The sequence below is a fragment of the Meleagris gallopavo genome, chromosome 10 (assembly GCF_000146605.3).
Source record: "Meleagris gallopavo isolate NT-WF06-2002-E0010 breed Aviagen turkey brand Nicholas breeding stock chromosome 10, Turkey_5.1, whole genome shotgun sequence".
Taxonomy (NCBI): domain Eukaryota; kingdom Metazoa; phylum Chordata; class Aves; order Galliformes; family Phasianidae; genus Meleagris; species Meleagris gallopavo.
This window is the reverse complement of record NC_015020.2, coordinates 23,850,266-23,864,602: the sequence shown is the minus strand read 5'-3', so window position 1 is coordinate 23,864,602 and position 14,337 is coordinate 23,850,266. Positions and strand designations below refer to the sequence as shown.

The window sequence follows — 14,337 nt, the reverse complement described above, 5'->3', positions numbered from 1 at the left end:
TCTTCCTCTGAAAAGGAGGCTGTGGGCAGGAAAGCAGAGGATAACATTAAAAATAGGGAAAGTTGAAAGTTCTTGCTGTTCAACTGGTAAAGCCAGTAACAATTTAATGAAGAAATTCTGCAAATGTATTGGTGAACAGATTTGAATTTTATTTACAGCTTCTTCACCCAAAAGCAGTTTATGATCCAAATTTTCGTACTTCTGCTCGTGTTTAGTAGCATGCTACTGATGATCAGCTACAGTGACTGAGATGAGACTTGCTGAGGAGGAAGTTGTTTAGTTTCAGTGATGTTATTAAGTAACTATTTGAACAGCTTATATCCAACTTGGGAATATATATTTAAATCCACAAATATATCTGAAACCACAAAAACAGATTGGGTCATCTTATAGTGCTAGTTTGTTTTACAGGCATATATTGTAACAGAGCAAAGTTCAAATGATAAGGTGTGATAGGATGATATTTGTTTTGGATGAGGAAAATGTGAAGCTTGTTTTTGAATTAGTATTTTTGTAGTCCACTGTGAAGTGGACAGTCTAAACCGAGTATTAGATATCCTAGCACACTTCAAAGGAAAAATGCCAATTTAGCAATTTAAAAGCACTCAGCAAGTTTTCCCAGTGCTGAACTTCGCTTCTATAGACTGTGTTTGCTTGCTGAATAATGCTATGGGGGAAATTTGTCTTGATTACATTTAAAATTTTTATTCCATGAAGTTCATCAGGAAAAAGATGAAGGCTTGTAGCCTCATTTGTTTTGTGAGCTGATACTCACCTAGATTGCAAAGAAGTATTAGGATGGCTCTTGAATCATGGAAAATATAAGGTCCTTGCCATCTGAGGAAAGAGTGGGCAGTGAGCACCAGCCTGAGGTTCCAGGTGGAAGTCTGAGGCTTTCAGAGGTTGCTCTGACACGAGCAGCAAATGGAAGGAAAGAAATCCATGCACAAGGGACTTGAAAGAGATGAAGAGATTTTTTTTTTTTCCACAAAGTAGGAAAATAAAGTTAATACAAACCATCCTACTATCATTTCTGTTAACAGAGAGAATCAAAGAAGAGGTCAATTTGAATAATAAAAGCCCTTGCGGTTGTTTTTTTTTTTTTTGTTGTATACAGATACGTTTTGTTTACTGGTAAGTGTGAGGCTGCTCTGAAAGTAATGCCTCCTAATTTATTGTGTTGGCCCATGACATCAGAAGTAAATGTTGGTAGTATGGTAGTAGGCTTTGAACCTTCTCACTGGTATTCCATTATGTTTTGTTGCCATGTGGTAGATGGCAGCGGAAGGGCAGCCTGACAAAATGGCGTCTGACATGGAAGTGCATACCAAGCAAGGGGTGTCATTGAGTTCCTCTGTGAGGAAAAAATGGACCCACTGAAATTTGTTGACACTTGCTGAATATTTGTGGAAACCCATAGGTGTGAGTGCAGTGAGGTGGTGGGTGGTGCGTTTCAGCAGTGGCTACAATAACATGAAATACAAGGCACGTTGTGGATGGTCACAAACATAGCATGCAGTTCTTGTTCATTGTTGTTGGAGACTAGATAGAAAAATACTGTTTTGTAGTTGAGAATTTGCTCTATCAAATAGTTATTTTGCTCTTTGTAGCTATTGAAGTTTGTGGAAATAAACTACTTTGAGTGAGCTATGTATTTTACTCTGTGACCATAATTCAGTCATTTAAAAATAATTTTTTTCTATTGCAAAGCCCGTTACACATGCAATATACATTTTAAACAGCAAAGTTAAAAATTTTTAAACTTTTCTCTTTGTAGTTCTTGTTCTAGGACTTATCCATTTATTCAAATGCATTATTTTTCAAATGCTTTTTTAGGTAACCTTGGAAGAGTGGACTACATCACAGAATTTGAGTATGACCTTTTCATCAGACCAGATACCTGTAACCCACGCTTTCGAGTTTGGTTTAACTTCACTGTTGAAAATGTAAAAGAATCACAGGTAAGTACATATTAATTTAAATAACATGACAGCTTTAAACATTGCTTACACCAGAATATCTTATATTTTCCTTCTAAAAGAAAAAAGATGTTGTCTAGGGCTTGTAACTATCAATTTGTTGTAAAATACGTTTCTGTCCTTTGAATTTTGGTAAGTAAAAGCAATTAGCATCCTGACTGGATATCACTATGTCTATTTTCTGCTGTCTAAAACATGTAATCATTACAAAGACAGCATAAGAATTACCACCTAATGTTATTTGTATTGATAATGGCTGATGTATACTAATATATATATGTTTATCTGATCTATATATGAAAACCAAGTCCATCATACGTGTTGAAGTCTTAGCATTCAAGCCTTCATTTAAAACATCTAGAATGAGTTACCATTCCAAACAGATATTACTGTTGTGTCGTGTAACAGAAGAGAGGTAGTCTTCATGTGGGTCCTGTAGAAAACTTTTATCTTCAAATGTGAAAGAACTTGATAGGAAACGGCTTCATCTACTTTTAAATAACATATATTTACATTAAAAAATGAAACCAGGACAACAAAAACATGATAGACAACTGGAGAAAGTAAGTATTTTTGTTAGTTTAAAACAAGTGATAATAAAAAAGTCTTTATTTTCACATTGATAAATCAGCAAAGATTTATTTCCACTTTCCACGTGTTCCTGGTATTTTATTGTTTATCACAATCAGACTTTGATTTTTCACCTAATGGTGGGAAAAACCCCATGCTTAGTAAGAGAAAAACTGGAGAATCTTGATACTTGGATTTCTACAAGACTAATATCTTTATATCCACCACTGTACTATTCCTGTTACAACTAGAAATCATGAAATTTTGTTTATCTTCCTGGAGCCTGATAGTTTATCAGACAGGCCCTTTCCCCTGCTGTGCCTTAGTCAACTATGATCAAATTATATAGTCACGAGATGAATGAGAATCTGTCTCAAGGAGGCAAAGAGATCTGGTAGAAAGATACAATATATATCTAGTGCTTACAGGATATTTGTTTTCATGGTTGTCTACATGAAAGAGAACAGTTTCACTATTTAGTTTGACTTGTGAGGTCTGTTTTTATAATGTGTCTTCCTATAATCTTTTTTTCATCTCTCCAATTTCCGTTAAAATGAGACCTGCATGAACTTAATCTAGTCTGGAACCTTATTTAGGTCTTTGTGCTAGCAGACACGGGCAGTATTAGTCATTGCATCTCAGCTATATTAAATGAATTCTAGAAATTGCTATTTCAAATGTTCTGTGTAACCTGGTTTGTGCATCTTGATTATTTTTATTGCTGTAAAATAACAAAAACCATCTCATGCCGTATTTTACTTAGAACTGTTGCACTAATGTGCAAGTAACTTCTATCTCTTTACTGGCAGAAGCACATATCTTAACTCTATGAAACTAATTGTCTGTATAAATTATACTTACTGTTGCTGTAACATATAGATAATGTGGCAGGTAGACAGTTCTTTGTGTTAACACATCTCAGGTCTGATTTCAGCCATTTAGATGAGGTTACTAAACTTACCAATTTTTTTTCATATTACGTATATTAAATTTCCTTCTTACTGTTCCTTTTCATTGTTTAAAAATCTTAACTTAGATTTAAAAAAAAAAATTGAGAGTTTTCATACAGTAAGAATCTCTTCAGCCTTGCTTAATATTTCACACTAAAGCTTTTATTCATAATGAAATTTATTTCAAACTTATCATGAGAAAACAAGTAACTTCCTTTCACTATCTAGCTTAGCAATCATCCATTTAATCTTTCTTCTGTTGCATCAGACAGTGACATCTAACAGTGGCAAACTGATAAAAAGTGAGTGAAAAAGGCAAGGTGGAAAGGCAAGAATGATACAAACGCTGAATTTTTCATTTATTTTTCAGTTTAACTACTAGAAAGTAGTGATTTTTATAGTATGTTTAGTACACTGTGGTGTATTATGAATCTAGAGAGAAAAATGAGGAGAAACCTTGGAGATATTCTTGTCAATCTCACTGTCCATGTGTTCCGTTTTTTTATAGTGCAATTTTGTCTTAAGCTGTGGAGCTTTCACCACTTGTATTTGGAAACCTTTCCTCTCACTAATACCGCTGCTTGATATTTAGTCTAAAACTTTTCTCTATTAAATCACTTTATTCTTAGTTGTAATTCTGCTTAGTAACTTCTGATACAAAAAAATCTTCTCTATCTTTGACTAACGTACATTTGTTATCACATTCTTCAGCATTTATCTCTTATCCTAGCTATCATGTTTGGTTCTTTCTGTCCTGTATCTGACTGATCACTTCAGCTTAAAGTATTTTTCTGCTTTGGGACCTTTGGACTTTCATAAGTGAATCTTTCCAACCCTTTGATAATTAGCCTAGTTTCCTAGGGAAACAAGTCTTATATGATCACACAGTCTATGTTATACTTGCTAGCCCAGATTTTTGTGTAGTTAATGATCTTTCTCCACTCCCTTCTCTCTCAATAGCTTTTTAATCTTAGCCCATTTCAACCCCACTGGACAGGAATTCCTGTAAGTTTTAGGGAAGTAAACAGCCAGATGGGCGAAAGACCCCATTAGTGTTCCCACTGGCAGAAAGGCTGTAGTATGAGATCATTTCTTATTCAACATCAGAGAATCCACAGAGGAGATGCACAGGAAAAAGTACTCATTGGAATTTGCATATTTTTAAGATAGCAGAGAATCCAACCATGAAATCCAAATCCATAGCACTTAACGGTTTTACTTCTTGGAGAACTTCTTTTGTTATTATTCCTCTTCCTATTCCTACAATATTTTCTTCATAATATGGAACTGGCGTTTAACAGCCAATTCTGAGTTCACTAGCATGCCAGCTTACAGACAAGAGATTCTGGTCCCTTTGCTCTGTTGCTCTCAATATAGACAGCTGAAAACTGCAGCAGCCTTTTGTTACTTTGTCACTATGGAAACCCATACCTAATTTGTTGTTCGCTATCGTACATAAGTCTTTTTCAGAGTGATTGCTTCCTTTCTTATGTTACACATGTGTTAGTTCCCTGTTGTACTTCACTAACAGGGGCAGGTAAAAGAGCTGTTGTGTAGCACAGCAGTGAGAGCCAGAATCTTTTCAGAATTACTTTTAGAAATTTGTGATGAATTTATTTGATGCTTTTTGCTATATTACGTTAGAACCAGTATAAATTTTCTTTCATGGGGAAACTGGTAATCAAACTCCTTTATCACTTGGGCTTTCAACATCACACGTGATTTTGTTAGGCAAATCTTACGTTTTGTTTTGTTTTTAACAAGGAAAAATAAAGTAGCTAATGGTTTATGTTTATGGGTAGAAAGAACCATTATATAATATGCCTGTGAGGTGTAAAATTTGGCCTTCTGTCCTCCCCATATGGTTTCTGACTTGCAAGTCAATTGGTCTGATAAGATCTGAACTGTGGATTCCTTTAGTAATTTGTTCAATGAATTCAATTAACAAGGATATGGGAACAAACAACAAAAAAAACCTCACAACTGATGTGTTCTATGTAAGGACTGTAACCATGCTATGATTACACTTACAATAACCTTGGAGAATGAAGAAAATAGGATTTTCTGTAGAACACTCATTCTGATGGGCAAAGCCACCAATTTCTCTAATTATACATCTATCACAGGCTACTGTCTATTTCTGGACAATGCTCTTTATTGGGTAAGATTTTTTCCCATTAATTTTAACCATGGCCTCTACAACACTCTGTGATTTTGCTAACCTTCTTTGTGAAATTGAAAACTGGATGAACAAATGTCACATCTAGTTTGCATTTCAAGTATTTTAAATAGACAGTGCTTCAGATGCACGACTGCTTCTGAGCTAGAATGTCATTAAAGGTGTTAGAAGCAACAGTGATTAATTTGAGAACTAAGGAAAAAAAAGTGTGTACATGTGATAAATTATAAAAAAGAACTTGCAAGTATACCTCAGAAGATTTTACAGATGGAAGTAGTAATTATTTCATTTTGGGGCCATAATTAGGAATTCTAGTTAAGGTGTAGACCATCAGTGTTCCAGATACAGTAGCCACACTAGGGAAAGATGATCTCTGTACTGGCAAATTTACTTCTGCTGAATTTGAGAAGAGATAAGAGATGAATGCAGCAAAGTGATGAGAAGATGAAAAATATATTTGAGGTTATAATTACTCTAAAGAACAGCAGCCATATTATACCAATGCACGTTTAGGCTATACAATCTATTTTGTATGTGTATGTACTCTGAAGAACTCTGCTGATGAATCGTGCTCAGAAGTGATATTTTCACTGAGATTAAAAAAAGAATTTCCAACATAAGGGGTTTCCTAATAGTGCCAAATTTTGTTCAGTAAGTGTTGATAAATATGTTAGGAGTTCTCCATCATAAAGATACTGACAAAACATTGAGAAGGATAGAGGAAAAAATTGGATATCTGGTGAAGGATTTGATCATTATCTCTTGTTAGGAAGCAAACCAAGGTTAAAATCAAAGAATCGAATGTTATTTACTTAGAAGGCATTCTCCCTCTTGTAACATTCTCCCTCTTGTAATGCAGTTGCAGCTGGATTGAGAATAGAATCTTGATTCAAGTTTTCTTGTTATGTGTTTCTATGGAGTAGGGCATAAGTTATCTTTTCTTTAGAAGTTAAACAGGATGCCAAGTTAAGATAGTTAATATATTTGGTCATTATAAGTTCACAGAGATCTCAGTAATAGTTTATTCTCTCTCCCCCACAAAATAATTTAAAAAAGAATAAAAAAAAAAACCCACAAAACAACAGTAACCAAACAAACTGCAACCTGTACAATCTTTAATTTATTTTTCAGTGTATTTTCAGTGCATATTCATCACTGGCACTGGGCTTTTTAGTTTTCCCAGGTCTCTATTACTGTCCTAAAACAACTTGGAGATCATTATTTGAGATGCTTTTTTACATATATATCTGCATGCCTTTAAAACATGAGACAAGCTATTTTGAGTGCACTTTGACATCTTTTATGTAACTGCATTTAATACAGGGTAAGCAAATTTTTATAAAACATATGCCATTCAACTTGAGGGGGGGGAGAAGGAATGACATAACCAGATTCATGATGCAAATTTTGTAAGATCTTATAGGACTGTAGCATCTGATAATATGGATCCATTACATTTGTTATGAGAAGGGCTTGAATTATCTGAAATGTGTATTAGAAAACATAATGGATTATTTTGAAGGAGCTTCAGAACTTCTAAAAAGTAGTTTCACCGATCTCTTCATTAGAAAGCCTTTTAATATTGTTGTAAGTTGAATGTGCAAAGTGCTTAGGGTTAGATGATATGTACAGTAGTAATTGAAGTCATTATTTACTGAAAAAGCCACATGAAATGTTAATTAAATAAAAAGCAAAACAATGACATTTGAAATAGATTATATGTTCATCTCAACGTTAAAAAAAAAAGAAAATCAATTGAACATACCGCAGTTCTGAAGAAAAATAGTTTTTCCATTTTTGAAACTTGTGCCTATGTCGGTCATGTATAAAATTAGATTTGTAAACAGTAGTTCTTCCAAGTTGGAATCCTTTCAAGCATGCATAATTTTATTTTGAATCAATAATTTTTGTTGTGCTTGTAATAGGTTGAGGGTGCATGCAAAGCTTTAGTAAGTTCAGTACAGTACGCATGTCCATGAAATTATCCAAAATTGTCATGATGTGTCATCTTCTGAAAAGTTACAAAGTTTAGTAAATACAGACAATATTCAGTAAAACAACTGCTATCCAGATGAAATTTTCTCTTGGCATGATAGTGTTAAATTCATAAACTTTTCCAGGTGTCACAAAGAAAATTTTTAGATGCCAGTGTTTTCTAATTATTGCAAACATACAGTGTGTTTGAGATATTACTCTGGCTTATGCTTACAGGAGACTAATGGCCAGGTGTGTTTAATTTCCTATTATGATGGCATCTGTCACTCTGAATGTCAAGAGTATGTTATAAATGCCATAAACAAAATCAGCATTATGTCGATCTCGATGTCAGTGATGTGACATGCTTATTTTCTTTCATTTTAAAAACTTTATGATTAAAACTTTATGATTAAATACCTCCTTTTTTTTATTTCCAGTGTTAATTTTCATTCATGCAAATCTGTTTTAATTCTATTTTTATAAATGGGAAGTGTTTATGCAAGGGTTGTCATTGCAATATTTTAAGGGGGCTTGTAAGAAAGATGGAGAGGAACTTTTTTTAAAGGCATGTAGAGATGGGACAAGGAGTAATGCTTTCAAATTAAAAAATGGTAAATACAGATTTATCATATGGAAGAATTATTATTTTTTCGTTATGATGGTGGTAAAATCCTGAAACAGGTTATTCAAAGAAGTTGTGTGTCTCATCCTAGGAGATGTTGAAGACAAGGCTGGATGGGGCTTTGGGCAACCTGTTCTCATGAAAGATGTCCCTGCCTGTAGCAGGGGAATGAGACTAAATGGTCTTTAAACATTGTTTCCAGACCAAACCCTTCTACAGTTGTAGAAAGTGAAGCTAGTGCTGAAAAATTTTCTTTTTTTCTGCCAAGAAACTCTAAGAAAGGAATGATATTTTGCAGGACACAGTTAGCTTAGAAATAGTTTGGAAAGAGCAGTGAAGCAACCAGTGCTATGGCAGGTGATTAAGAGTGAGTCTATTAAGCATATGCCTCTAAGAATCCTCTATTCTGCTTTTAAGTGTTAGAGATGAAATGAGAGCTAGATCCTGCAACCCGTTTCCTTCATCATTGTTTTATGCTACCTGTGATTTTAACACTTGAGCCCAGTATTGGGTCATTGTGCCCAGAGTGTTTTTGTGTTTCTAATACAATAAATGGGAGGGAAATCAGAAAAAAAAACCTTGAATTTTGGTGTTGTGAGAAGTAGTAAATCCTTCACTATAGTGAGCACCAATAGCCTCCATCAGAATAATAAGTACTACATCATGCAGTACTGTCGCTGCGTTTTGTTGGAAAGAATGTGTAGTTAGGAGACCCATTTAGCTAGCATGTATTCACTCACTGCTCGCCAACCAGCAACTCACTTTTAGTCCAAGTATTTCACACATTTTTTCAGTAAGTTTTGTGGAAATCCAGTCATGACTCAGGGCTTGTGAATTCAAATCATATTGCTCTTGGATTGCACAAGAAAACCACAAGCAATTCGTCCTACTTTTAGCTGAAGTAGCCTGACTCACTAAATAATAGAAACTTCTTCAAAGCATAAAGTGACAAGGACTACAGGTCTGGAATGTGGGTCTGGAACTGCTCTGGAAAGCTGAGGGGTATTTGTCTAATAATGAAAAATGATGGAAAAGCAGCCCACCTGTTCCTGCTGTGTTCTGCCCTGTGTCACTGATTCTTTTCCATCTTCCCTCTTTTAGCATTTTTGTCTTGTTATTTTTGTGGAATTTAGAAGTGGAATCATACTTACATAGCAGGTCAAGTTAAGGATACTTCTAGTCTGGTACCCTAATCTGGACAATGTCCAGTTGATGCTTAAAATACTATAATGAATTAGGAAAATATAGAGTAATCCTCATTTTAAACACCTCTGTCAGCAGTATAAGCAGAACTGATCTGTGCACATTGCACACACTGCAGGAAAATTCTGGTTACCTGCTGGTCAGCCTGATTGATATTCATCATGTTGTGTGTTGTGATACCACAGAGTTCTCACCCTTCTAAATGATCAGAAGTCACCAGAAGCTGCCTCCAGATTACTTTGAGCAGAGGCAGGTGTATCCTGTGAAATATTTCATGTCTGTCTAACTTGACTGTATATTTTGTGAACTTGAAGCAATATTCCTGCAGGTTAATTACGTGGTTTATATAAAGACTATTTTCTTTTTTAAATGTGCTGTTCAATATTCAGTCTCATTTTTTTCCCATTATGAGAAATAATGGATCAGGTATTTTGTTCTATTGATATATTTCTTATAAGCATACAATTTGTCAAATTCTAGAGATAGTAAGCTTTAAGTTATACAACTTAAAAAAAAAAAAATTACAGGGAGGAAAGAAAACGAATAGCCCCTGGTTTTATAGCTATTATTTATTTTTACATAAATTGAAACTGGAAGTTACCTCTGCACAGTATAGGTGACCAGGATATTACAATAAGTATAATTAAATCAGTTTTTTCTAAAGCCAAAAATCCTTAAATCTTCCTTTGAAGAAACTGTGAGATCTTTTTTTGGGAAAGAAAAAAAATCAATTTTTTGCTTTGGGAAATCATGAAGGATAACAGTGGATTTATATATTGACTCCTCCCCCCTCCCCCAAAGAGAACCACTGGCTATTTAGTACTTAATATGATATCACCAACTGATTATAATTATATAATTGTAATTATATAATTAAATATATAATTGTGTATAGTTGCACTGGTGTAAGATCTGGCCTGTAAGCCTTAAATAGCCAATGTCTGCTTATACGTGTCTGCTCATAATGGCTCTGATAAAGCTCTATAGAAGCTTCTAATTTTCATACTAGTGCTACTGTGATGAACTGCAGCTCATTACTGTAAACTGATGGCAGCTGTTAATAGTATTACAGGCAGACACTTTTTATTTAAGGGAAACATTAGCCAGTAACTGGTAGATTTCTGACACAGTATTACATAAAGCTTCCTGTTAGGAAGGAGAGCAAAGAGAAATGGATTCGAACCCATTAGTATCAGAATTACGTGTCAAAAAGCTAGAGCAGAGTTCAATTTATTTCTGCAATAAAGTGTAAGCTAGAGATTGACTTGACAATTATTTTACCTTACATTGCTCTGGTTGTTCTGAGATGACTATTCCAACATCAAATCATCTTGTTTGGACATCTTTTACTAAATAACGTGCTAGTCTAAATATGCATTATGTTATGTTGTAGCTAAAACTCAGAAGGCTTTTCAAGAAGAAATGAGTTTTTTATTACTGTTTTTACTAAATTATGCATATACAGTGGAACGTATTCAGTGTAAATTTAAAACAACTCCAAGTGTTTCTGTGAAATCTGGTGAATGTTGCTGACTATAGTTTACATTGTCATTGAAAGGATAATATTTCTGAAGCTTTTAGTAGATTGGTATAAGCAATATAAATAATCTGCCCCAAACTTTTGTTTTCTTTAAGCCTGCTACTGTATGAGATTATTGCTTCTGCTTGCTGTTTTCCCTAATACTTTTCCAGTGTAAATGACTTCCTTACTACAATTTTTAAAGGTGAGAAGGGTATTCTTAACACCATTCTTGTGTGTTTTATATGTTTAGCCTCTAACACTGAACTCTAACACTGAAGACCACGAGTTCAAACCTTAAACTTACACATTATAACAAGCTTTTCTTGGAATGTCGAATCTGACTATTTCTCTTACAATGAAACAGTGATTCTCTACACAATGCTTCTAGTAGTATGTAGTATTTTTTGTTTTGTGGAGGCTTGTTTACGGTGCTCATACAACCCTCTGAAAACTCATGTGAAGCTTCACACACAAGATTATTATTTTTGTACACTGAGGTATGGTTTCTCCTTGCAGGATTTACACACTTTAGTGCATGACTGTCAGAAGTGACGCAGAAAGTAGAATGTTGCTTACACTGCATCATCTTGTTTGTATTCTGTGCAGTTATGTGGGCAAAACTAATCCCAACGCTTGAGGACTGCAGAATATCATGGGATTTGTGGTAGGACATGTTTGCTCCTTAAAATTTGATACTGAGTTCCATATGTTAGATTAGAGTTGCCTCAATAGCCAGATTAAACAGAATATCCTTCCAGCAGGCGTGTGGAATGGCAATTCCATGGGTTTGGAATAGCCAGGATTCAAGTATAATAGCTGTTCCCTGTGGGTTGTGTCCTCCCTATGGCTGCAGAAGGAGAAAACAAATTTATGTGAAGCAGAGGCTAATACAGCTTCCTACCTAAGTAAACTGTTATTTTACATGAATTCTAGCTGTTTTTATCACAAAACTAATTTGAGTAATGTATACTTATTTTATTGATTTAAAGACTGCTAACTATAAAAGCCTGCAGAAAGAGGCTGTATGCATAGAGGAAAAGAATTTCTTTTTGCCAAGAATATCTCATGCATAAATACAAATGAATATTTTAAATGTAAATGTTTGGTTAGATTAGTCTTCAGAGATGCATATTGATTTCTGTTGTTACCCTTCAGTGAGATTTAATGTAGGTTACCAGGAAATCCTTTCCAAGCACATACTGGAGAAAAAAAAAAGAGAATATTTCCTTGACAGTCAGTGAAAAGAGAACAGAGTAAATATTAACAAATTAACTGTGTTTACTGCATCATCCCTACTGGGAGTCTCTTTCAGCTTTTTAAAAAAATTACTCATTTGATGCTTATTGCAGAGAGGTTCAAATTGTGGTTGATGTGCTTGGAAGAAGGTTTTCCAATTCATAGCTCAGTGAAAACAAAGCTTCAATGTTCTTGATTTTTCTTTCTTACACTGGATGTAGAGTTGTGGCTCTGGCTCTCTCACTGTAGCGGTAGAAATAATGTGAAAGTTTGTAGTTTAGACGCGCAATAATTTGGATCTCATGGTATTGGAGGTCAAGTTCAGTACTAAAGTGTGTTCAATTCAGTTCTCTAATAAGCCTTGTATTCAGAAATTTCTGAATGTTTCATTGGGTCTGATAATTAGGGATTATAGTAATTTTACACCTCAGTGGTTAAATAAACATTGTTGAAGAAATAAGATACTTTTTCCGTATTTTTCTTCTTTGTTATTTAGATGTTACAAAGTATTTGAAGAATTGCATTGGTCGGAAGAGGAACCCAATAGTTTTCCCCCACAATTTATATTATTTTATATCTATCTATAAGAAAGTATCAATTTTAAATCAGTCACTTTTAGTTTTCAAATACTTACTAGAAGATTTGAGACTCAGGAAATATTCTTAGGTCACTTGGATAAAATTAACTTTGCAAACCGCATCTGGCAAAGCAGGGATTTTCCCCCTCTTGTTCTGCCAAATTGGAAGTTTTAGGTAAAGCTATTTGAATTAAAACAAAACCCAGGCAGTTACAAGGAGTCTTAATATTATCTTTAAACTCTTATTTCTGCTAGTTATGGCCAATTGTGTAGTTGGGTTATTTAGTTTGCAAGTAATCCATAGAATTTTATATAAGAAATGCAGTCGTTCGTACGTGAGTTTAAGAGGTATAAATATACAATGCAACCAGGTACAAGCAGTATCCCATATCAGCAAATGAGTAAGAAAACAAGCAAATGCAGCCTGTTGTCGGTCACTTGTATTTTTATTGATACTGATTGTGTGAGTAGAAATTAAAGTTATTTTAAATCTTACGTAGTGTTTTTGTCTTGACAGCACTGCTAGCTTTAAGTGTTGAACCTTGATATTTATTATAATGTACATCAACAAATCCTAACAAATCATACGACAGCTACAAAATGGAACAATTTTGGCTTTCTTGACAGTGCTATTGCTAACCTTCCTCTTTTTTTTTTGCAAATGGTTTCAAAACTATTAATGTTATGTCACTTAAAGGACTGTCAATGATGCAGGAGAAAACACTGCAGCACTCCTGTATATTACTTTATTGTAATAAGGTTAAATCAGATGTCCTATGCTCCACATTGCTTATTGTGTAGAATAACAAACATTCAGACTTGTTAGTAAAACTCTGCTTCTGCTATTTCAAAGTAACAGTGATGCTTGTAGTTGTATAGGGATGGTTGTAAAGTTAGAAATATGAACATTAAGCATCTATGTATTTGTATGTTCTCAAAACATCTGGGAGCATTTGGAATTTGGCTTTTATTATGATCTCTCTCAGATGTACTTGAGGAAACAAAGCAGAAAGACTTTAGGAAAAATATTAGTCTTTGTGGTAGAACTGGCTTTATAAAAAGTCAGCCAAGCAGAGGCTTTTAATATAATTTTCTCCTGACTTAAAACAATCTGAATTTTATCACTTTATCAAACTGCATTCCTTTGCATGAAGTATGTGCAGGAGATACTTCTGAATTTGCATTTTCATTAGATTTAGCATTCAGTACCTAATGCCATAAATTTGTTTTTGAAACTTTAATTCCCCTGAGTGTTCCAACATAGTGAATGCTATTTGCTTTGTATTATGTTGGCAGCAAATCTGCAGTGAAAATGCTGTCAATATATATTCATAGCTAACATTGTTAACTAAAAGCAATATTGTTTTTCTATTGTAAGCTGTCACAAATGTTTGGCACCCTGTTGTGCAAGCCAAAAATATGTCAAAGAAAGGAATGAACGTTTCTGAAGAAAAGTGCAGTGATAGTTTCAAATTTTCTACATTGAAATACTTCTCTGTTTGTACAGACCTTTACATTACTA

General features: G+C 34.2%; 1 protein-coding gene across 1 annotated transcript in view; it reads left to right on the top strand.

Moving 5' to 3' along the window:
* Positions 1 to 12,677, top strand: part of AGBL4 (ATP/GTP binding protein like 4) — a 42,111-nt gene extending 29,434 nt beyond the window's left edge. The window contains exons 4-5 of the mRNA XM_019618779.1: positions 1,837 to 1,961; positions 11,519 to 12,677. Of these exons, the coding sequence (XP_019474324.1) occupies positions 1,837 to 1,961; positions 11,519 to 11,554 (161 nt within the window). The 3' untranslated portion in view covers positions 11,555 to 12,677. The remainder of the gene's footprint in view (positions 1 to 1,836; positions 1,962 to 11,518) is intronic.
* Positions 12,678 to 14,337: the final 1,660 nt, after the last annotated feature.